The sequence below is a fragment of the Rhinopithecus bieti genome, unplaced genomic scaffold (genome assembly GCF_001698545.2).
Source record: "Rhinopithecus bieti isolate Rb0 unplaced genomic scaffold, ASM169854v2 scaffold_13247, whole genome shotgun sequence".
Classification (NCBI taxonomy): Eukaryota; Metazoa; Chordata; class Mammalia; order Primates; family Cercopithecidae; genus Rhinopithecus; species Rhinopithecus bieti.
Window position 1 is genome coordinate 688,793 of NW_016807505.1, and position 25,969 is coordinate 714,761.

General features: G+C 40.3%; 2 protein-coding genes across 32 annotated transcripts in view; one reads left to right on the forward strand and one right to left on the reverse strand.

The window, feature by feature from the left end:
* Positions 1 to 25,969, forward strand: part of LOC108535957 (uncharacterized) — a 191,608-nt gene that overhangs the window by 87,511 nt on the left and 78,128 nt on the right. The window lies entirely within an intron of this gene.
* The window catches only part of UBE3A (ubiquitin protein ligase E3A), a 106,655-nt gene continuing 98,027 nt past the window's right edge, over positions 17,342 to 25,969 (reverse strand). For 4 of the 7 annotated variants that reach the window (XM_017882364.1, XM_017882363.1, XM_017882362.1 and 1 more), the window contains 2 exons: positions 20,081 to 20,224; positions 17,831 to 19,276 (listed from right to left, as the gene is read on the reverse strand). In XM_017882364.1, the coding sequence (XP_017737853.1) occupies positions 19,156 to 19,276; positions 20,081 to 20,224 (265 nt within the window). In that variant the 3' untranslated portion in view covers positions 17,831 to 19,155. Of the gene's footprint in view, positions 19,277 to 20,080; positions 20,225 to 25,969 lie in introns of all 7 variants that reach the window. The other 3 variants (XM_017882360.1, XM_017882361.1, XM_017882366.1) reach the window with 2 other exon arrangements.

Below are 25,969 nucleotides of genomic sequence, written 5' to 3' on the forward strand. Positions count from 1 at the left end.
GAAAAGTAGAGTATTGAGGTCCCCTATTATAGTATTGCAGCCTATCTCCCTCTTCAGATCATTTAACAATTGCTTTATGTATTCAGGTGTGTCAATGTTGGGTGCATATATTTTTACAATTGTTATGTCTTCTTGGTGAATGAATCCCTTATCATTATATAATAAACTTCATTTCTTTTTATAGTATTGACTTAAAGTCTATTTTGTCTGATAGAAGTATAGCTACCTCTGCTCTCAATTTCCATTTATGTAGAATATCTTTTTCCATCCCTTCACTTTCAGTCTATGTGTATGTTTAGTAGAAAAGTGAATCTCTTGCCGGGCACAGTGGCTCACGCCTATAATCCCAGCACTTTGGGAGGTCAAGGCGGGTGGGATCACCAGAGATCAGGAGTTCCAGACCAGCCTGACCAACATGGAGAAAACCCATGTCTACTAAAAGTACAAAATTAGCTGGGTGTGGTTGTGGGTGCTTGTAATCCCAATTACTCGGGAGGCTGAGGCAGGAGAATTGCTTGAACCCAGGAGGTGGAGGTTGCAGTGAGCCGAGATCGTGCCATTGCACTCCAGCCTGGGCAACAAGAGCAAAACTCCGTCTCAAAAAAAAAAAAAAAAAAAAAAAAAAGAAAAAAAAAAAAAAAAAAAAGAGTCTCTTCTAGGTAGTATGTGGTTGTGTTTTAAAAAAAAAAAAAAAAAAATCCGTTCTGTCATTCTATGTCTTTTTTTCTTGGAGAATCTAATCCATTTACATTCAAGGTAACTATTGGTAAGAAATTGCTAGTGTCATTTTGTAATTTGTTTTCTGATTGTTTTGTAGCTCCCTTGTTTCTTTTTTCCCTACTGCTACCTTCCTTTGTGGTTTGGTGGTTTTCTGTGGTGGTGTGCTTTGAATTCTTTTTTTTTTTTTTACAGTCTATGCAACTACCATTGTATTTGCCATAAGGCTAACTTAAAACATTTTATCCTTATAACAGGCTACTTTAAGCTGATAAAAACTTGCCTTTAGTTGCATACAAAAACTGTGCTTTCACAACCCCCCACCTTTTATGATTTTGATGTCAAAGTTTACATTTGTTTTTTAAAATTTGTATCTCTTGACAATTTATTGTAGCTACAGTTGTTTTTAAGTTTCATCTTTTAAACCTAATACAAATAACATTGCTTTACATGCCACTTTTACAATAGTAGAGAATTCTATGAATTACTTATACCATTTAGTTTTTTACTTTTATGTTTTTCGTTAACTAGCAGTCTTTTATTTAAGCCTAAAGAACTCCCTTTTAGTAATTTCAGTAGAGCAGGCCTAGTGGTGACAAACTCCCTTAGGCATTGTTTATCTGGAAAAGTGTTTATTTCTCCCTTTGCCAAGTAAAGTATTCTTATTTAACAGTTTTGTTTCTTTCAGCACTTTGAATATCCCACTCTCACTGGCCTGTAAGATTTTTTGCTGATAAAGCCACTGAATCTGTATTGGGGCTACCTTGAATGCGATATGTTTCTTATCTTTGCTGCTTTCAGTATTCTGTGTCTTTGATTTTTGATAATTTGGTTGTGACGTGTCTTGGTGAACTCTTTGGGTTGAATTTGGTGATCTCAGCTTCCTGTTCCTGAATTTTGTCATCTTTTCTCAGATTTCGGAATTTTTCCGCTATTCCTTCCTTAAATATGCTTTCTAGGCGTTTTTCTTTCTTTTCTCCTTAAGGACCTCCTATTATGCAAAAGTTAGCTAGCTTGATGTGTCCTATAATTCTTACAGGCATTCTTTTTTGTTTCTCATTGGATAATTTCAAATGTCTTACCTTTGAGCTCACTGATTCTTCTGCTTGATTAAGTCTGCTGTTGAAGTGTTCTACTGAGATTTTCAGTTCAGTTACTGCATCCTTTATCTTTAGAATTTCTAGTTTTTGTTTATATTTCTTTGTTAAACTTCTCATTCTGTTCATATGTTGTTTTCCAAATTCCATTTTTCTGTCCATATTTTCTTGTACTTTGTTGAACTTCTTTTAAGAGGATCAGTCTAAATTACTTGTCATTTCTCTATTTCTTCTGAGTCTGTTTCTGGAGCTTCGATATCCAATGTACACCAGGAAGTTTGCTAATTCCATAGTAAATGTTAGAAATGGGTTTTTTATTGGTAAAATCAGTGGCTTGCTAATTTATATGTTAGAAACTGGCTTGCACTGGTGAAGTTGAGGGCATTCAATATATGTATCCTGGCTAAAATACTTCTAGAGAACCTCTCCACCTTGCAAGAATAGGGTACAGGAATCTGAGGAGGCCTTTAACATGGCCCTCAGAAAGGACACACAGGGCTTGACCCCTAAACATATAAACATATACAGCAATGAGGTGAGAACATGTTTTGACTGATGCCAGTAGTTAACACAGCAGAGCCTAATGCTGGTCACTGTTGCAAATAACTTGTGTAATAAACCTTCAATTTAAGTTGAGAGGCTGTAAGCCCTGAAAGCAAAGGGCTTACAGTACCTCTTGCATGAACACTCCTGTGTGTGCTTTCTAAGAAATGCTTTAAAAATAATGCATGTGGCACAAATTGATTTGACACTGGCTCTTTATAAGCTGCTATCAAGGTTATGGGGAATAGCTAACTCCTACCCACTTTCCCTGACAAATAGGAACTGGTAGTTACCTACCAAAAGTATGTAAAAGCTGTATCTGACCCAAAGGCCAGTTAGGTCAAAAGACCTTGAAAGGAGCTCAGTTTAAGGAAATCAGTGGTGTCACAGTGCCCCACTAATGTGTGTACAAGATTTCATAGTTTGACTATAGGATGTGCTTAGTTTCACAGATGAGTCTTACTTGTGATACTTTTAGAGCAAAAGTCAAAGATGATTTAAAAAAAAACATTTCAAAGAATCATAAAGAATAAATGCCTCCTTAGGAAGTCTTCTGGAGTTCTGCCCACTTCCCTTAGGTGGCTCTTTACTGTGCCCATCTCATAGCCTCTCTCCCTCCATTTGGTGTATTGCAGAGTAAAGCTCACTGTTTACAGGAGTGGTAGAAAGTGTGGTCCTTTCCTAGACTCCTTTTTCCCTTCCCCTTCTTGTTTTTGGGAAGATGTGTTTGATAATAGAGTTAGATGACAGACTGACAAATGACTAACACATTTAGCTGAGCTACATAAGCAGATGTCAGTTTGATGTGAAGGGTTTAAAAGATCTATGAATTCTCTGGGGACTCCTCCCCCAGACCTGAAGGATCAGGTGCTGCCTTCTATGCCACCTGTGCAGAGGGCAAAAGAGGAAAACCATACTCGTGTTCAGTGTGAATAAAGGGGATATTTGAACTCTGTGTAGACCCCTCATTGGAAGGGTGTTTCTCCTCCTGCTGCATCCACAAAGAGCACTCCTTAGCCTTGCCTTTTGTCAGTTCTCTCCCCAATAAGGTTCTGAGCAGAGAACCCAGTGCAGTTCAGAGACTGAAGTCTGGTTTCCCAGGTCTGAGTTCTAGCTCTAGCTCTCCGTGTAACTTTGGCATGTCCCAAAGTAACTTTCCACAACTTGACAGGTGTTACTTGAGTATTGGATACAGGTGACTCTTAGCCCATCTGTGCTTCAGAGATGTCATCACTTGGGCCACATAACCTCTGGACACCTTTCCTACTTTCCACAATTTCAGAGCAGATGGGAGCTCCTGCTGCCTCTGAGCTTCAGTGAATTCTCACTTGTTGGAGGGAAGCTTCAAGCATCTTGTATCTTTTGTATCTTTCAAGAGAAAGCACAGTCAGCAAGAATATGTAGCAGATGCTAGTGAACAGCAGTGATTAGGGTTGAATGCTGGATTTAAATATGGAGCTTAGGCTGTGAAGGAAGCCTGAAGAACCTAGAGCTCCATGAAGCTGCTCTCTGTGAGATCTGACACCATTTCCCACTGAGGAGCCTTGGGTCTAATGGGTAGCACTGATTCCACATAGAGTATGTGAGTGCAATATGCTGAAAGCGAAGAGAATAAAATGGTGGCTAACATGATGTTCCAAACTTTAAACAGGAGAAAAACACACAATTCCATTATGTATAAGCACCCACACAGAGATCAGGAGAATAACCTCATTGGCGAATCAATGACCTATGTGGGGAATTTAGGGTAGAGCTGAGATTGAAAAAATGGGCCAAAGTCAGGTGGCCAAGGGCCTTAATACCTTGTATACAAGATGTGTAGTCAAGAAAGACCATGCCTTACTTATGCAGCAATTCCCTTGGGCTTACAAAGAGCTGCCTAGCCTGGGACTGTTATAGAGAAAGGCTACAATGTTCCAGTGACACAGGGACTCCTCCATATATATATGCGTGCTCAGTTGGCTCTGTAATAAATCTTACTTTTATTTATTAACTTTTCTTGCACATTGGCTTGGTGCATCAGTTGGAAGTCAGAGGCTGAATGAAGTGAAGACTGAGCCAAAGGAAGTTCTCAGCCTTTAGGGAGGCGGAATTCACATTAAACACACAATAAACAAATGAACTCACATTATAAAGGAGAGAGTCAGAAGATCCTAGTGGCTGGTGTCACTGGGCCGTATGTGCCCGAAGTGCCTATTCCTTATAGGGATCCACTCCCAGGGATGATGAGCTACATCCTTAGTAGGCTTTATGCCTATGTTCTCCTGGCCATTGGCTCCTCCAGGGCTGGCCTTTTGCAGTCTCTCTGTAGAGGTTCCTGTGGCTGGTTGGATATAGGCCTTCACAGAAGGGTCCGTGCCTTGGCTCAGGTTACAGGACTGGTAATCTTGCTTTGTTAAGAGGAATGTTATTTCCCCACTTCCAAATTCTCCAGGGAGATGGAATGTCAAAGATAGTATCACTGTAGCACCTACATCCTAGGTTCCAGAAGCAGAGAATATACTGAAGCTGTAGAAAGGCTTATTAGTCTGTGTCAGAGATTAACTGGATGGGAGGACCATTTCTGGGATGGTGTATACAGAACTGGAGAACTGGATAGGGAGTCAGAAACAAAGAGCTGAAGACGATGTCTTTGAAGTTTCCAAAGTGGATAACTAGGTCAACAGAATATTATTCAAGAAAGTATTAACATAGGATTGAGATGCAGTCAGTAGTCATGGAATTGAAATTTCAAAGTATATACCTCATGGATCTCAGGGGTGTTGAGCTGATCACCTGGGCTAACACTCCTATGACCCTAGGGAAAATCAAATGGCCTGGTCCTGTGGCCATGGTAGGGGTGTCATCACCTTAATCAAACTGGGACAGTGCTGTTGGATATTCATCTGGAACTTGTTGCAGACCCACATTTTGCTGGGTTTCACCACAACCAAGGCCTTTTTGATCCTTTTCTCGGTTAACATCAGTACATCATTGCAAAGTTAATCCTCATATAATAAGGGATGAAACTCATTGCTTATAAAACAAGATTTTACAACTCTAAAATTGTTCAAGCATATGGGCATATTTATAGTTGCAGGCAGTGTTTCAGGTGCAGACTGTTCTTGGCTGCAGTGGTTGTTTACAGGCAGCATCTGTTCAATATTTTATGATTATCCCTGAATGTTTTAAAGCATAGTACTGGGCTCTGCTGACCGTACAACAAACTGGCATTTTTGACCTATAGGGCCATGGGCTAGGAGATACAGTTCTGAGGGGAAGTGAAAGATAGTGAACAACTGCACAACCGACCCTTTGTTAGTTGCAATAAAGCAACCCAACCACCCAACCCACTCTGATGGCTTTCCTACTATTTAAGGTTGGTGGTGTCAAAGAGACACCCTCCTGTACAGTGTGCAGTGAGTCAACATCATTTCCACAAAACCTCCTTCCTGCACAAAGGACTTATCATAGTTGGTTAAGAAGTAAAATTTTCCTGTATCAGTCACAGGAGTTCACCAGTTAAGATACTGTTAGCTGAAGACTTTTGGGGTGACTTAATGAAATAGCTCAGCCATGTGGTTTAAAAACGGGATTCTTCTATCCTCCACACAGCTGTCCATGCATCTGCATCATCTCAAGGTTGGTCTCCTTGGTGGTAGAAAGGCTGACAGTAAAAACTGGAGCCACATGATTCCTTGCTTAGGCACAGTGTTTCTTCATACTCTCACATGGGAGCAGGCATGTTCTTTCCCCAGGCTCACAGTAAACACTCTTGTCAAATCTCACAGGCCCAAAGTGCTTTTGATTATCCCCATTCCAAGCCAATTTGTGGCAGGGATGATAGCATTACCCTGACTGCCTTAGACTAATATACCTACTGCACTTCTAGGGCTGGGGATAATTTTGAGGTCAACCATTCAAACTGCATGGCAGTCATTCCATGGAAGAAGTATGGTCTAAATCTTTGGGGCAACCTGAATTCATGAAAACTCTCTTAGATTTATGTAACTAATTTTAGAATTCACTTCTGTACCATTTAATTTTACTAATAAAAATACCACCTTTACCCAAAATGTCAGCCAAGCATAAGGCTCCCTTGGGACAGAAGGAATTATCAAAGCTTTGTGTTTTTATGCATAGTAGCGTTTGACAAAGAAATAACTCTGAAGGAAGGAGAACAACCAGGCAGAGTCTAGATGCACGGAAAAGAAGTCTTTGAGGCTTGGTAGGCAGAAGGAAAGGGCAGGACTACTTCAGGAATACAGTGTTTACGTAAAAGAGGTTGGGGTCTGTTGATCTTGAGGAGAAATGATGATGGACTGGAAAACAGGAGTGAGACAGTAGAAGAGGAAAGGATATGGATGATGTATATACTGTATGGCTAACCATCATATAGATAGTAGTTGTTAGATGGTTAGCTATTTAAAGAAAGAAACCTGAACAAGTAACAATCTTGAGTTGCAAAGTGGCTGGAGTCACACAACAGACTAAATTTCTGGTAGAACAAATGCAGCAGCTTATGTGAAGATTACCATGTCTGAAGCTGGTTAGAAAAGGTCTAACATCCAACCAAAGTCACAGTTCTTGAGCTCAGTACACAGAGACAGACTGCTAACAGCTGATGTGTCCCCAGCGAGAGAGTCCTCATTTATATCCTCATTCTCCTCTTCTGCCTCCTTTTTTGTTTGTTTGTTTTAAACCTTTGGGAAGTCTCATCATTCAATACAGTCTAATATATCACAATAACAGAGGCAGCCCAATTTCTACAGATTGACTAATTTCATCCTTGAAAAGTTCATACAATAAAACTATATAATGCATCATTTTCAACCATCCTTTAGAAAAATTCCCCTATTAAATGTTAACTCTAAACCCTTTATCTCTGTTAATAACCTTACTAAAAACTTTCCCATCACTGCCTGCCAGGGAGATCAAAAGAAATCACATTTAAGAAACCTCCAACACCTGCACCTGACTGAAAAGCAAACATACAGACCTTTCAGTCCTGCCCCTACTATTCCACTCCTATCACACAGAGACACGGTAGACATCCCCTTGGGAAGCAGATAGCTCTTAGGTGGAAGCTAGGCCTGCAGTAAGCAGGCCAGGAAACATGTCTCCCAGGACCCATACTCTTGGCAGAAGCACTTGGCCACCAGACAGCATGTCCTGTCAACCTACAGAGTTCTTAAAAACAAACACTGGACCGGGAATAGAACCCTGTGGTCACAGTGCCCACAGTTCACTAAGCACCCTCACAGGTCTTTGACAGAACACTGACTGCCAGGTCCCCTGGTGGGCAGAGAAATGGAAGATTCCCAGGCCCAACTGAGCATCTCAGGGAAGAACCACAAGCAGAGCCAACTGCCAGAGCTGGTCGGCCAGCGTTGGCAACTAGGGAAGCAAGTGCTACACCGTATTTGGAGACAGCATAAAACTCAAGGAAATAGAGAAGTCCTACTCAATTCTGTTCTTCAACGGGAAACAAGAGAACTTGCGAAAAAGAAACCCAGTTTTCTGGAGTCCATGGAGAAATATGAAGCCAATGCTCGACTAACAGAGCAGAAAGCCTTTTATAAATAATGCCAGTCAAAGCTCCAAAGGTCAGAGCTGATGCAAGCCCGATTGTTCTGACAATTTCCTAGGTTGCTAGGCAACAAGGAGCTGGTCAAACAGCTCACCTTCAAGGACATACTTTATAATACCACCCTGGTAGATGAGAGCGAGGCAGCAGTGAAGGCAGTAGTCAAGAACAGGAGAGGAAGGTTAACAGCAAGATGCTCTTCAGACAGTCTGGACAAAGACAGTCTCTACCCAGCTCTCAGGAGTGGCCTGCTTAAGAAGGTGGAGGCCCAGGCAGCTCCCAGGGCGACCCTAAAGACAGACTCCAAGGAAAAGGGTGTGAGGGCAATGGTGAATATAAGGAGGTCCCAGTAGGCAGAGCAAGTCAGCGCAGGTTTTCTCTTTAGAGTCTCTGAACAGTGAAGAGAAGCTTTCTGTGGACAGCATTCCACTACTATGGGAGGGGAAAGGTGCCATGACAGACTTCTCCAGTGGGGCACACAAGCGTTGTACAGTGATCCTCAAGATCCAGCCATTGGCAGGAAATCGAAAGGCAAGCTTCTTAATTACATAGTCTATGGAGACAGAAGTGTGGAGCACCCTCAAAATAAAAGGCCAAGACCCAGGAACAACCTCCACAATCTGGAGTATATACAAATGAACCCAGGCCTGCTGACTCAGATCCACGCCATCCTAAAGCGGGGGTTTCTCATGAATGAAAGGGCTGAGTATTTGGTGTAGAGAATCAGAAGTCTCCCACTGCCCACACATTTTCTCTTCAAAGATTTCTTTTCCAAGAGCCCCTTGAATAAAGGAAGGGAGGGAGCACTGAATGCCCCAGAAATCAGAATGCATGATGCAGGAAGAGGGCAGTAAATAGTTCTCAAAGAGATCAGAAAATCAATTGGAAGCAATTTCATTACCACAAATAACAGACATTTTTTCTAAGAAAGGCACCCCTTCCCTTTCCACCCAATTGTCATTCAGCAACTACTGAATACTTACCAATGAGAAACCTTACCCCTGACCTCAAGGCTGCTCCTGAGCTCTGGTAGAAAACGCTTTCCTCATCTATAAAACATGGCAAGCAAGGCAGGATTCAACAGTAAGAAAGTGAACTCAGGGCACAGTAGCACCGCAGGACTTCAAATGGAAACATGGAGACAAGCAGTGAGAACAGGCAGCAAAAGCAGGGCAGCTGAGGCTGGGACCAGGGCATCTGGAACTTTCCACACCAGCTTGGATCTCCATGCCAAACAACAGTTTTCAAGGAAAGATATCTAAGAGGAACATGACTCTGGGAAACTTTTTGGCAGTACTGCTTACTGCATACTAGAAAGTAAAAGAATTTGGGGAACATTCACTAATTTGCTTCTTCAGGGGCTTGGGTAGGGAACAGGAACAGGAACCTGGCTCTAATTTCTGATCTTTTATCAGTAAAAACAATCCAACAAATGAAAGTTAGTCAATGAGAGAACTGGGAGGGTCTGCCCTCCCTCCTGCTTCCTTGAGTCAAGCCTTCTTGGGGGGACCTCCTGACATTTAATTAAGCGAAGACAATGTCCACTGAAGGAAGCTGACCTGAAAGTGACACGCTACTGTGAAATGAGCATGAAGTAGGAGCTTGTTACATATGTGAAATAGCCAGTGCTCTTGAGCAAAGCGCTTCACAGCTTGAGACCCAAGTTTTCTCCTCTGTATCCTGAGGGCTGGGCAAGATGATCTGTCAGGCCATTTTTACCCCTAAGCCACCAAAATCCAATTGCTTTAGCTTGTCACAAAAGCAGGTATCGAATGGCTGGCTATCCTGCAGTCCCTCCAGTCAACACCCAGACTTTTTCCCTGAGGCAATGTAAGACAACAGTTAACATATTTTTATCAATTAGGTGGTCATGAGATAACTATATATGGGAGGCGGCAGTTTTTCACTTAAAATGAATATAATAATGGTACAGCTCTCTTTTGAGTAATACTTGTTTCTTTTAAATATTTAAGTTCGCTACAAGGACGGGTCACGGTAGGTCAAGCTATAATTCCAGCACTGTTGAGACCGAGACGGGCAGTATCACGACTCGAGCAGGAGATCGAGACCATCCTGGCTAACACGGTGAAAGCCCCGTCTCTACTAAAAAATACAAAAATCTAGCTGGGATGTCGCGGACGGGCGCCGGTAGTCCAGCTACTCGGAGGCTGAGGCAGTATCGAGAATGGCGTGAATCCCGGGAGCGGGAGCTTGCAGGTCGAGCTGAATACCGGCCATTGCACTCGCCTGAGGCCACAGAGTCAGAGACTCTGTTGCAAAAAAAAAAAAAAAAAAAAAAAAAAAAGAATAACCCAAGAAAGTGAAATCAATGTCACAAAGCACATGGCTAAATAACTGCAGGTTTGCAGTGCCATGTGTGAGATCAGATGACAGAAGGGAGGCCCACCTTCAGGCAGAGGCTTCTCATGTTCCCTGGAGTGGCCATGTGCTCTTCTACACGACTACTTCCACTTCGGTTACGCAGAAGCTGTTTAAAGCACACAGATGGTTGTGATGAGATAAAAGCACCCTTAAGTGAACGGAAATTATAGCATGATTTGAGGTGGGGGTGGAGGTGGGAGTAGAGGTGGGTAGAAAGGAGTGCAAGAGAAACAAAGGAGCCTTCATAAAATTAAAGTCACTTTGGATAACACGATTGATTTACTCAACGCCTTCTTAGGAACATAAAGCAAACAAGTGGGTTCTCCTTTTACTGCTTTTCTGAAATGAGCTCCACTCAAGAAAGCAACATGGGGGTTGCGCTGTCCCTGCACAGTGGCAGGAGAGTGTGAGGAGCAGCTGAAGGCCAGAACAGCTCCATCCAAGATCATTCTCACATGCAGGAACCATTCTTATACTACCTTTTACTGGCCATTTCTGTAGAAATCTGGAAGTCTGGTTGACAAATCAGGCCCTTGGACTTTGCAATCACAGGGGCATTCAAACATTCATTCAACAAGTATGTGTGTACGGGGCAGTGGAGCAAATAAAACAGATACGTTCCTACTGTCATGAAGCTTAACATTTAAGGAGGGAATTAGGCAGTCATGAAGTAAACATAAAAATGCAGATTGTAATAGGCACTATGGAATAATGAATACTTTGGGGAACACAATTTAAATCTGAAATATATCTCAGTTCCATTAACGCATGTTGAAGGTGAATGGCATGGCATTTTTTTTTGCTGGATTTAGGGCCTGGATGCAAGCATATTGGGGTAACTTCTGAAATGCATCGTAGGGTAATGCATTTCCTTCCATTTGGGCCCAAGTATATTATTTACCACCCAGTTGTGACGAGCTGGGATCCTCCTGCTCAATCTCAGCTTGAAGCACTTGGAGGTTACCTGCCTGCTGTGGGTGATTATTTTGGAGCAAGGTACTTCATTTGCCTCAAGAAACAGATTTGATACCACTACTGTCCCCTTTTGGAACGGAGAAGTAGGCAAGACCCCAGTGTGAGGCAGAGTGATGGGATCTTTAGGATGCCAGAGTCATTACATCATTATGTAATGTATGTAATTGATGTAACTGATGATTTTGGAGTTTATATATTTCCAAAGTTTCAAAATATTTTCACTTGGCTGATTTTATCTTTATGGTGATGACAGTAAGTAGATATATGCCCTCCTTAAAAGTTACAGTGAGAGTTGACATTGGGAAAAGGGAGGCTTGGCCAGGGTTATGCAGACACAGTAGGGAGGAGGATGGAAAGTTTCTGAGACACCCCAGTAACTGCATGGATCCACAAAGCACATGGACAGTCTGCTCTGTGCACTGGAGGTACAGCCACGAAGACAAAGTCTCTGCCCTCATGGGGCTTGGTGTCTGTCTGCTGGAGCAGACAAACCAACCTGCTTTTTCTCATATGCCTCTGCTGTGGGTTCCTTGTGTAACTCTCAAATGCTAGCATTTCCATGGATCCCATCCTTGTCCTTCTCTCCTCTCTGCCTTTTCCAGGATAATTTTCCTGGCCACGGGTTCAGCTATGGTCTATGTGCTGGAGTCATACATTTTTATCTTCCGTGTACATTTTTCTCTAGACCCGTATTTTTAACTGCCTCAGGACAGCTCTCCCTGGATATCCCTCAGACACAACTAAAACATCATTCAATTGTACTATTAATAATTTTCCTTTCAAAACCCACTCTTCTTCTCTGTAGACCCAACAGCAACACTGTCCACTCAGCTCTCAAAACCTGAAATGGGGGAGCTGTCTTTGACTCTTAACTCTCCCATGCATGGGCACTGAATCAATCACCGAGTCCCTAGCATTTCTTGGACTCTGGCCTCCCTTCTATCCTCAGATTGTCTGCCTTTTAAAAATTACAGCAATAACTTAACTGCAAAGACCACATGTACACTTGTGCTCTTTCAGTTTGTAAAAAACATAACATGTAAAACTGATTATGTCTTTGCTTCTTAACGTCTGCAAAATAAAGTCCAAAGTCCTTGGTATGGTCTGTAAGGCCCTCATTATCCCAATCTCATCTTGATCCCTTAGAGCCTGACACTCAGACATACTCAAGAGCTTCCGCCTATCTGCCTCACATACACCTATCCTGTCTGTCAAGATTCGGCTTGACCTTCATCACCTATCTGCAGTATTTTTGGATCTGAATTCTCTGCCCACATTGTACTTGCACATACTTCTTTTATCCTTAGTGGTTTGTACTTATGCCTGCTCTAACTAGACTGTCTCCCTGTAGTAGACTCCTTGATTCAACAAAGCAGCTCTCAATCAGCCTGAAATCCATGGCACCCTGCAAAATGGCAAACATTCAATAGGTATTTGCTCAGTAAATGTTAATGAAAGGAAAAAAATTCAAACTTCAGTTGGAATAGGATTAGAGACAACTTAAAAATTAAGTTTCCCATAGAAATCTTCCTCATCATAAATATCATCATCCTAAATGTCCCGAGTCTTTCCCCAGGTCTAATCTGCCAAATGATGAAGACTCTCTTTCTCACTTTGTGTGTGGGAGAGGCAGGGGCAGAACACTTTTTTTTTTTTTTTTTCTGTAAGTCTGCTCTCTGGATTCATTTTCTGGGGATGAAATCTCAGGCTGTGTAGCTTTTCTGGTCCCTTTTGGTAATCAACAATTTTCTAGGGTATTAAAATACCTAGAAAAAATCATCAGTTTTCTAGGGTATTAAAAGCTCACACCTTTGAAACATCAAGTCGCCAAACTCTCTTAATTGAGAACAATTCTGCCTCTTACTGAGGCCTTTGAGTGGGAAGCTTAAAGACAGCAGTGTGGAGAAATCGGTTTTTCTTTTCCTCCCTCCACCTTCTTTCCCATTCGAAAGCTGCTGCTGCCCTTTCTGGAGGGGAGGGAATTAGAAGAAAAGATCCTGCCTTACCCAGTCACTGTTAATTATTACTTTGAGCCAGGGTGGGGAATGACTCTTTCCTGGAATACACACTGCTGGGAACCACCGCTGAGATTCTCTAAGCTGGCAGCTTCCAACCTCTCCTCCTTCAACAGCTTCAACATTATAGGGCACTCAGCTGCAGGGTGCCTGGCTCCAGGCAGGCAGCCCACTTGTGCAGGGTACTTTTCCAGATGGCTCATAGTCCATCTCTTTTCAGTGACCAGTGTGGCCCCTGGGAAACATACATCTTGACTCCATTATTGGTGGGAGTACTCTTTAGTTAGTTGCCACAGGCCACTTCAGACACGTCTTACCCTGAGACCCTTTTCAGAGTCAGGTACCATCCCTGTGTCTCCTAGCATCTAAAGATCACAGCTGAAGGTCTCCAAGTAGTTCACTTAAAAAATACCTCAGTAGATTTAGGAACAGGGAAAGCCCCCAATTCATTCTGAGAGCTGTATGACTCTCATCCCCAAACCAGACAGATACATAATATGAAAACTACAGACCAATATTCCTTATGAATATACATGCAAACATTCTAAACAAAATACTAGCAAACCAAATCTAGCAGCATAGAACAAGGTTTATGTAGCATGGACAACTGAGATTATCCCAGGAATGCAAGGTTAATTCAATATACAAAAGTCCATTAATACAACATATTAACAGAATAAAGGACAAAACAACATGACAATCTTGATACAGAAGAAGCGTTTGACAAAATCCATAGCCCCTCCTTTTTTTTTTTTTTTTGATTAAAAAACACTCAGTAAACTAGGTTTAATAAAAGAATTTCCTCAACTTGATGCAAACCCACAGCTAACATCATACTCAATGCTGAAAGACTGAATGCTTTCCCCCTAAAATCAGGAACAAGAAAAAGATGTCTGCTCTTGTCACTTCTATCCAGTACTGTACTGGAGGTGCTAGCCAGTACACTAAGACAAGAAAATGAAATAATAAGAATCTAGACTGGAAAGGAAGAAGTAAAAGTATTTCTGTTCACAGATGCATGATCTCATAAGCAAAAAATACTAGTGACCAAAAAAAAAAAAAAATAGAATTTTAGAAAAGCTACAATATACAAGATCAACATATAAAAATCAATTTTATTACTAAGACCAGTGATGAATACAAAAATAAAAATTAGAAAATAATCATATAAAGTGGCATCAATGAAATACTTAGAAAAAAATTAAAGACGTCGAGACTTGTACACTGAAATCTATAAAACATCACTGAAATAAACGAAAGACCTAAGCAAATGCAAAGACATCCCACAGTCACGGAACAGAAAACCTAACACCATTAAAACAGCAGTGATTTCTCAAATTTATCTACCAATTCAACGAAATCCTTATCAGGATCCCAGCTGTTTTGCAGGAATTGACACAATGATCCTAAAATTCGTATGAAATGCAAGGGACTGAAAATAAACAAAATGATTTTGGGGAAAAAAAAATTGGCGGACTTGCACATCCCAAATCCAAACTTAGTACAAAGCTACAGCAATCAAGACAGTGCAGTGTAGTATAAGGATAGACATATATGACAACAGAGTTAAGACTGAGAATCCAAAAAGTCTTACATTTATGGTCAACTGTTCTTTGACAAGGGTCCCAGGACCATTCATGGGGAAATAATAGTCTTTTCAACAACTGGTGCTTGGGCAGATGGATATATAGATACCAATGCACTTATGAAAAAATGGATGAAATAGGAAGCTTCACTACATTCTACTGCATGCTGGGTCATTTTCAATCATTTAGGTGGCAACACTGACAAGGTAACAGAAAAATGGAGGCAATAACATGTGAAAGGCAAAATGGTTTTTTTTTTTTTTAAAAAAGGGACAATAGCCATCATGAATTTACTTACACTCCAGGCAAAGGTTATTAAAAGAAAAAAAAAAAAATCCTGAACTGAAATGTGGAAGGGGTATCAAGAGCAGACCCTAAGACATTCCATAAGAATTCCAGTGACTCCTCACTGTTCAACTATGAAACGTACCGTACCCCACCATGCCGTGCTACCATGGAAGCACTGGAGGCACTTTGGGGGCTGATGAAGTCTTCATGGATGAGGTACTTTAAAAATCTGGTCATGAAGAGTATTTGAGAAATGACAAGATGCTGGGTAGGAATGCAGGGAGAAAAGTGTGTAACCCACGGCCAAATTGGAAAGGTCAGTGAGGGGGTGATTTGTGGAGGCACTGAACGCAGAGAATATTAAAATTAGCAAGATGGTGTTCTAGCACAATGAAAAGGATTGGAAGAGGGAGATCAGAGTCAGGGAATTAAATTAGGCAGCTGCTAAGAATGTCCAGGTGAGTCAGAGGATCAGGACCTGTAAGGGCAGTATAAATAGGGGAGGAATGACGGAAGGGGTTTACGGGGAAAGAATTGACAACCTGTGACAATTGAGGAATGAGAGATTTGATGATCAGGGTGAAGGTTACATTTCGTAAAAAGAAACAAAGAATGGTTGATAGAGATGCAAGATGAAGAATTTTGTTTTTAGGCCTACTGACTTTGAGGTAGCAGAAAGAAATCCTGGAGACAGAGGTCTGAGTAGAAGATACAGAATTGGGGAAGAATCTTTGGGAATGCCTGAGGTTAACCAGAGAGGACTGGGCAAGAACAGGTAAGGACTTTAAGCAGAATTGGAGGAGTATCCATCCAAAATCTGGGTAAATTGGGAAAGAAAAATAAGCAGCCAGAGAAGCAACAGCTCAAGTTAGGGTACAGTCAAGGTTATAGATAAGTGTTACTGATTTTGGCAATGAGGAGGTTATAAGGATCCTTGAAGACTGTACCTTCAGTGAAACTGTCATGGATTAGTAGCCTTTCACAGTGATACCTACCCCACACCTGCATCAAAATCTTGCAGTGGCTGTTAACCAATGCCAACCCACTAACAGGGAGGGGAGAAAAAGACTTGGGACTCTGTACTTGTAAAACCCTCTACCCTCCCCAGGCAATTCTTTACACACTAACACTGTTGAGGTAAAAGGAGGCAACCAAATGAGGGAGCAAATGGAAGGTGTGTTTTGGATTATATAGTGGCCCATGGAAGTGTGGGAGGGGTACAAATGGCCCTTAGACAGACACTGGTGGAAAGTCAGAAAAAATTGCGGTAAGCAGGTAAAGGGATCAAGAGTACACAGGGACTGGTCTTGGGACGACATTTCTTTCTCTGACAGTTTGTATGGAATTCTTGAGAAAAATTCCTCAAAGGGGCCTGGAATCTCAGAAGGGTCATGTTTTTAATGGGAACAGGGAGTGATGCTGCCCCATTACAACCATCTGTTCTAGCAGAGTATCTGTACCGAGGAGGGATGAATAACATCAGCAAGTTCTGTTTGAAGCCTCATTTTCAAGTTTCTTTTTGATATGGATCTCCCTATACAAGCAAGCATCCCCAAAAGTAGTTATCTCAGGAAACGTAGGTGAGGATGACCAGCTCATTTGCTGGCGCTGCCAAGGTCCAGAAAAGTTTGGCTGCAGGCTGTTTTCATGTTTTATGTTTGAAATGTTCTATAATGAAAGTTAAAAAAAGTTAGCATTTATTTGGAAAACCAGTTACTTTAGTTTATGGTTCCTTTTTTTCCCTCCAGAGCTTCCTGGAGATTGAGGTCTAATTCAAAGAAAACCAAACTATATAATAGAGTACCTAGGCAAAAAAGTACTTTTATAACATAACATTTGGGGTAGAGGAAGCATCCACTATCGTCAAAATTTCTGTGTTTTCCTCTTCCTTATTGGTCAGGGACATTCCATGCAGCAAAAGTAAGGGGAGTGACAACATGCCTAGCATAATTAAGCACGCTAGAGCAGCTTGTCTGTGCAACTGATGATTTTTTTCCCTCTAAAATTTTAAGGGTAGGTTCATTTTGACTCTGTTAGAAGTCTACTTGATGTGAATTCTATATCTGATAACCTATTTCAATTATCACTTTAAAACTTGTCATATGGATACATTATTACAATTGTAGAACTTCAGTACCGTAATAATAAAACTTGAGAACTGAAGCGCACACATTTCTTCACGAATTTATTATATAAAACGCCCTCAGAGTATTTAATTTCTCCTCACTTTAATTACACATTAAGAAGCACAGTGGATGAGAAGCCTTTAAGATGACTACAGTTGCACGAAGGTCCCTTTCATCAAGGTAGCGTATGTACCTTAACAGTGTTCTAAAGGCTGGCCCAGAAAAACCCCATGTTACCTTATCACAATATGGAAAGCATTGTCTTCTTTTTCCACTAAATTATGGTGAAAAGTGCCACAGTTTTATTTAGCATTATGGTACATAACAGTTCTGTCTCAATTATGAAAAAAATTAAAATAATCCTGAAAGACATCCTTTTTCTCCCCCCAATGATTTGAAAGCTGCATTTTTCCTGCCAATTTCAAACAAATCATCAGGTTGATCTACAGTAATCAGTTAAAACAATCACCAAGGCACAAGCTCAGCACGTTAGCTATAGCTTGTAGCAAAAGGATATATCAATGTCTCACCTTAGTTAAAAATACATAATCCTTTTATTTTATAATGCAATAAAAGAAATTAACATCACATACACAGAAGACTAGGAAAGGGGAAACTACTTACTTCTGAAAATCCAGTAATGTAAACCTACTTGTACTTTTCCATAGTACATGAAAGTAATGTTTAACATGTTTTGAATTAAATTTAACCTGTGGGGCTATACAATGTAATTCTTAGGAGTAATAGTTTCATTCATTTCCAGGTCAGCTTACTGTATGATTAAGTAACACAAGGCACAGTAGCCATCTTTTTCATTATGTTGCAACACTGATCACGTGCCTCGATAAAATGGCTGATTTAACAAGATGATGGCAACAGGAAGGGGAGACTTTGGATTGTCTATTTAAAATCTAGGTAATAAGTAATTAATAAAAAATCTATCTTAAGTACACCTTCACATGCTATTTGTTTATAATAAACAACAAACTTCCTAACTTTGTTGCAGTAGGCTTGACTACCATTTCATTTGGCCAAATGCACTTTCCCCAGTAAACTTAAAATAACAAGAACAACAAGAACAAAAATCCCTGTCCTTTCATATACTAAGAAAGAGGATTGGCTACTGAAACAGTTCATTGCAAGACACATGAAGACAACATACTGTGGCATGAGTTGTTTTTTAATTTGTTGTGCTGTTACTGAAGTTCTGAGGGCTGCAGGTAAAATATTCCAGTTTCTCCCTTCCATCTTTATTGATTCTCAAGATTTTGCACAGAAAACTCTCTGGGGGCTAGAACAGTAGTAATTGTATCACACTGTTTCAAAGACTTCAAGTTTCAAAAGCAAATCATTAAAAAAAAAAATACAGTTCCTGATTTGAGTTAGATACAGGGACAAAAAAGTAGCACATACTTGAAGGTTACATGGTCTACAAATGGTGGCAATATTTTCCTTGGGAGAGTAGTTCTGTTGGCATTTATTTTTTAAATACTCAAAACGCTCAACCTCAAGCAGTAATAAACACAAGCAAATGTGATTTTACCCTTAAAATAAATATTCAGAAAAACCTCTGTGTATATACAAGTGAAAGAATATGTAACACTTTCACACAAAAAAATAATTATAATAATAATAAAGGATTTGTTCATATATGTAGCTGAAATCTGCTGTTCCAGCCCACATGTCCCCAATAAAGAAGGGAGGCACAGACATAGGTGACTACTGTGGTTCACTAACTTACAGCATTTTTGTACTGGGACACTATCACCACCAAAAATTTATCCCTCTTGTTATATTTTTAAAATTTTTAAAATTTTTTCTTTTTTTTTCCTCCTTTTTTTTGTTTTATTTTGTTTTGTTTTACAGCATGCCAAATCCTTTGGCATACGTGATGGCCTTCAACAATCTCTCTTTAAGTTTTTCTTTGCTTGAATATTCCGGAAGTAAAAGCACATTAAAGCAAGTATGAGATGTAGGTAACCTAAATAGAGAAAAGGGGAAAAAACAGGAAAATAATAAGTCATGGGAAATACACTTAGAATTGTATATAGTTGAGATGGTTTGCAATGCAAACTATACATTAATGCAAATCATAAACTTTTTGTTGTGTAACTACCAAGAATCGGTTTGTCTTTATCCTATAAATTACTCAAAGCTAGTAACAATGATGATAAGATACTTATCGAGTTTGACTACATACCAGATACTGTTTTAGGTATTTAATTATTACAGTTCGTTTCACTAAATCTTTCCACAACAAAACCACAGAGAGGACATCAGTAAATGCACTTCAGAGGTTAGGTCACTGAGAAGTAACTTCCTCTAAGGTGGAGAAAATATTCAAACCTGGTTTACAAGATTTCAAACTGTGTGCTCTTAAATGCTTATTAGAAATACTGCTGGCAATATGACTATGAAAATGATTTGATAACAGGATTCTAGCATAATCGAATGATAATCTTCCAAGCCTCAATGTAACCATTCTAAATAGATTATCATGTAACATGGCTTTCAACTAACAAGCTGGGAATCAAAAAAGTAAATGAATCATACTAATTTGAAAAATTCCAGACCAGTGTGAATCCCATAATAATTTTTAACTAGGGCAATTCCTTAAAAGTTTCCTCACACAATGACAGCAAAATATTTTCTCAATTGTCTAATATGATTTGAGGATTTGTACATAAAATCACAAAGGTGCTTAGAAACTATAAAGACAGTTCATATGTGTGTGACGAGGAATGCAAGGTTTTCAGTAGGTATAGAGTCACCACTTAATAATTACCTTTCTGTGTCTGGGCCATTTTTGGCTATAATCATCTTTAATTTTCCTAGTCCTCCCACAGGTGCTCTGTCTGTGCCCGTTGTAAACTGCAAGAAGAGTCTTTTCTGTTCATCTGTAAATGAATGAACGATTTCCCAGAACTCCCTAATGAGAAAAAATACAATACTGGTTTCAGTTAGGCATTCATTATGACTGGTACTAATATAAGCTTATGATTTGCATTTAAATTATATTAAGAGACAACTTAGAAGTTAATTATCAGGATAATATCACTTCTGGTGATTTAATAATTTCCAAGCAAATTTATCTTAAACAGTTCTGAATACATAAAAATTTAATTACAATATAGTAAAATATTAGTACTACAATAGTAAAAAATTAAGAAAACCCAAGTGTGTAATAACAGGAAATGACTATGGTATAACCACATTATGTAGTCAGTAACAAACAAAAGACAAAATCCTATGAATTGAAAAAGACTGAAAGGAATATTGGGAAAAATTAACTCCAGGTGCCTTTGGGTATATATTTTATTTATCCTTTCTCCATCATTCTCCTTGTCTACTCATCCTTTAACTCAACTTTGGGGGGGAAAAGCGATACAGATTAAGGACAAAAGAAAAGACCCCCTGCCCCAACCAACTGGCCCCAAATGCAAACAACTACATACATACCTAATAGCAGTAATACAAAAGTTCAATTTTTATATGAACTAGAATACTTTTTTTTTTTTTTTTTTGAGGCGGAGTCTCGCTCTGTCGCCCAGGTTGGAGTGCAGTGGCGCCATCTCGGCTCACTGCAAGCTCCGCCTCCCGGGTTCCCGCCATTCTCCTGCCTCAGCCTCCCGAGTAGCTGGGACTACAGGCGCCCGCCACTGCGCCCGGCTAATTTTTTGTATTTTTAGTAGAGACGGGGTTTCACCATGGTCTCGATCTCCTGACCTTGTGATCTGCCTGCCTCGGCCTCCCGAGTAGCTGGGACTACAGGCGCCCGCCACTGCGCCCGGCTAATTTTTTGTATTTTTAGTAGAGACGGGGTTTCACCATGGTCTCGATCTCCTGACCTTGTGATCCGCCTGCCTCGGCCTCCCAAAGTGCTGGGATTACAGGCGTGAGCCACCGCACCCGGCCTGAACTAGAATACTTTTAACAAGTAATACGTGCTGTGTATGGAGGAGGAGAATTATTCTGACATTTCTGCCACATGCAGTTATTTTAAGAGAATGATTTATCCTCTGGCATTCCTTTCCTAAAATCTATGTAATAAAAGCTATGTTTTAATGACACTTACGTAGAGTTCTAAAAACGAATACAAGCTCTATAAGTGCAATCATGAAGTTTGTTTGATAATCAGGCATCTATAAAACATATACACTAGTTCACAGTTAATAATTTTTTTTTTTTTTTTTTTTTTTTGGAAGCAGAGTCTCGTCTGTTCACCCAGGCTGGAGTGCAGCGGTACGATCTACTCATGCAGCCCGCTCTCCTGGGTTCAGACCATTCTCCTACCTCAGCCTCCCAAGTAGCTGGGACTACAGGTGCCCACTACCACACCTGGCTAATTTTTTTGTACTTTTAGTAGAGGTGTGGTTTCACCGTGTTAGCCAGGATGGTCTCGATCTCCTGACCTCATGATCTGCCCACCTTGGCCTCCCAAAGTGCTGGGATTGCAGGCATCAGCCACCACGCCTGGTCCACAGCTAAATAATGTTAAGATTAAAACATTTTTTTTAAAAAGTATTTTTAGTCGCTTATATAAAATGCATTTTAATATTTATTCAGAAAGTTCTTTCCAGTGCCTGGTGTGGTGGCTCACGCCTGTAATCCCAGCACTTTGGGAGGCTAAGGTGGGTGGATCACCTGAGGTCAGGGGTTTGAGATCAGCCTGACCAACATGTTGAAACCCTATCTCTACTAAAATACAAAAATTAGCCGGGTGTGGTGGCGGATGCCTGTAACCTCAGCTACTTGGGAGGCCGAGGCAGGAGAATCGCTTGAACACAGGAGGTGGAGGCGGCAATGAGCTGAGATCACACCATCGCACTCTAGCCTGGGAAACAAGAGCACCACTCCATCTCAACAACAACAACAACAACAAAATTCTTTCCAGAATGTTAGCAGAGAACATCACACATCCCAAATCAGTAATTACAATTTTCTAGTTTTTGATATTCTAATATTCCAACATACTATTTTTATTACCAAAATGCTGGCATTTTGTTGCTGCAACACCATTTATCTGAAATAAATTAAAGGTTTTATTAGAATTCTTGGCTTTCTCCAATCTCTTGCCACGTCCCTTCCCTGCCCCTCTACGCATCTACCAGTCAGCCAGAGAAAACAAACAAGAAACACACAACCACAGACAACGGGACATGAAACTAGCAGGAGCATCTCTCAGTTGAGGAGGAGAGGAATCAGACCCCAGTTCATGACATTCCTTTTGGGGAGGCTGGCAAGAGAAAACAAGTCTGCTGGAGCACAGAGCCCTCCAACACAGCAGAAAAGCTGCCCTGCAGCGGGTGGTGATAAAGCCTCCTCACACTGCAGTGGGGCTCTGAAGCTTAACTGAACCAGCCACACCTAAGGAGGCAGATCAAAGAGCACCACCGAAGAGGAGAGACAGACCCTGCAGGAAGCGGCAGATGAGCAGTGGTCACAATGACCAGTCTGGCTATATCATTACGGAGCTGCTGCTTTGGTCTTTCTTTTAAATGAAACCTTTAAAAATTTTATACAATGAAAACAATTAGGGAACAAAATTTGTCTCTTCCTATAAGTGTTATGTGTGTTACAGTAACACGTTGAATTAAATAAGAATGCATTTATTTAGAAAGCTGAAGAAAAAATGAAGAAGCTTCTAGGTTTCCACAAAAAAGTGGTGGCTGTATTGATCACATCCTACTAACATCTCTAAAAATCTATCCAGATCAAAAAGGGGAGAAATAAATAAAACCCCTATGACTTAGGTCTAGAGTAAAACTAGGAGACAGAGCAATAAACTCCAAATACCATAGAAGTGGGGAAATGAGCAGGGTCCAGCAGGAGCTACATCGAAGAGTGGCTTGTGCAGAATCATACTGATTAGGGATCACCTAAGGCCAGACTGCACCCGCCCCTCAACAGAGCACTACTGAGGGCAGGTTAGAGCACTGGCAACGGGTTGGTTAAAGGAAGGACTACAGAAAAGTACTTGGGTCCAGCAATGGCAGGCTCAGGAAGGCACCATGCATGAAAGGAAGAGGGGTACCTTGGAAAGCAGAAGTGTCCCTTAAGTGGCTGTAAAGGGGTGGAAGCAGCTAATGAAAAAGAATCTTCATTAAGTGGATGGAGCTGAAAAATCAGAAAGTGGTGATTCTGCCCTTACTAAAGCAACAGAAGAGGGATGCCTTCAGCCAAGACCCCTAAAGCCACACAAATTCCTCTCTGCTCCACTCTGAGGTCTAGTAATAACATGTCCAGAAAAAAGTAACATCTATTATAGAAACATAAACAAGAAAAACAGAATTCCTAAGTCCAAATAAAGTTATTATGGAAAGAGTCTGGCAAATGAGAAGCAAAACTTTCCGGTAGACAAAAGTACACCAGAAAAATTCAGTCATAAACAACAGGAAACCTGTAACACCGCATTCCAACACAAAGGGAGAATGTAGCAGCAGACAAGGCAGACCACCAATGATGAGAAATACAAATTCAGAGAGAAATGAGCACATCTTAAATAGAAATAAGAATACTAAAAAATACTTAAGAAATATGCAAAGTAACTTTGGAAATAAAGGCTAATTTTATTATAAGGTGACCAAAGAAGAAACAATATGACTAAAATTTCTACTGAGGATAGAGTCTAGAAAATTAAAAAACAAAATGAATAAAATAAACCTAACTAAAGAAATGCGTATCGAAGCATAATAACGAAAAAGATTAATAGCTGACTACATAAACATAAAAGCTTTCACTTGGCAAAAATCCTATAAGCAAGGTTAAAAGACAAATGGCAAACTGGGAAAAAATATTTGCAAATTTACTAGCGTTAAAGGACTAATCTCCTTAACATACGAAGTTTCTAAAAATGAAGAAAACCAACTGAGCAGCAAAATGAACAAAAGGCCATATAAAACTATAAACAGCTCTTAAGTACAAGAAAAAATGTCCATCATCATTCATAACTGAGGTAAACTCAAAAATTGTAAGTATAGTAAAATACCATTTCTCAATTGGCAGATTAAACATCCACATTTAACAACACATTATGTTTGGAAAGTTTTAAGAAAAGAGATACTGTTGTAAACTGCTGGTGGGAATGCAAAATGTTACTTTTCTGTGAAGGAGAATTTGGCAGTATCTAGCAAAATTATATATGCATCTACCATTTGATGCAACAATCCCACTTCTAACAATTTATCTTAATGATACCTTACATATGTAAGGAATAATGCATGAACATAAGAGGATTCACTGTGACATTAGTACTAATAGCAAAAGGTTAAAAATAACCTCGATGCCTATAAATATTGAGAAGCTATGCTGCATCCACACAAAGTAGCAGTATTCAGTCATATAAAACAAAATGGAAAACACCTCTGCAATGATGTAGGATGATTCTCAGGATACACTAGAAAGATTATTTTCCTAGTTCTATCCTGATAAGGCCTACAAGTAGTAACATTCAAACCAAAGGCCATACTTTGCATCTAAAATCTGACTTCTAAATGCCATTCTCCAACAATTTATTGGAAAAATAACTTATTCCAGGCCTGAGAATGAATGTTCGAGATTAGCTAGAAATTTCAAAATCTAATAGAGTCATTTTAAAAGCACACGAAGGCTAAGCAATTTGAGTATCATTTAGAGTAATGACTGTGAAATGTATTAAATACAGAAACATTCATGAGTTCTTAATATTCAAAAAGGCAGCAAAACCAACCAAAAAACAAAATTAAATTGTCACTATTAAAGTTAATATTATATTAACTCCTTACTCTAAAAACCTTAAATCTATTTTAGCATGCCTTTTCAGTAGAACTGTTTTTCAAGGTAATCGAATGGCACCCATGAGAAAAAACAATGCCAGGTATATATGTAGGACAAGCAGATGGAATTTTTTTTCCCCCTAAACAGCCATTTTGCAATCCCAATGAGATAACAGATTAAGGTAATGATACTGATAAATACGAAAATCAGGTGAAGGGCAGATGGCACGTTCTGGAAAGATGATGATAGCAGTGACACAGTTATTATTTATTTATTTATTTTTTGGGTTTTATTCCCTCCCAATCTCCCCTACAAAAAGAGCAAACTGAGAAAACCAAAGACCCAGAGACATTATCTACAACAAAACCATGAACCATTGCATATAAGTGGACAAAACAAAGCTCTGACAAGTACAAGACTGGTTAGTAAGGAAGCAGATGGAAGGTAACTGACTGGGTTTCTTACAGCCCTGTGAACAGGGAAAACCTCAACACTGCCAACCCACTGGAAAGCACAGGCCAATCTGAAAACAGGGCTAAAAGTTTTAAAAAGCTCTACAGGATCTAATTTGCAGATGATTCCAAAGGGATCATGATGCAGTAAGCTCTGGGACCTTAAAATTCCCGAATACCGGCCGGGCGCGGTGGCTCAAGCCTGTAATCCCAGCACTGTGGGAGGCCGAGACGGGCGGATCACGAGGTCAGGAGATCGAGACCACCCTGGCTAACACGGTGAAACCCCGTCTCTACTTAAAAAAATACAAAAAACTAGCCGGGCGAGGTGGCGGACGCCTGTAGTCCCAGCTACTCGGGAGGCTGAGGCAGGAGAATGGCGTAAACCTGGGAGGCGGAGCTTGCAGTGAGCTGAGATCCGGCCACTGCACTCCAGCCTGGGCGACAGAGCCAGACTCCGTCTCAAA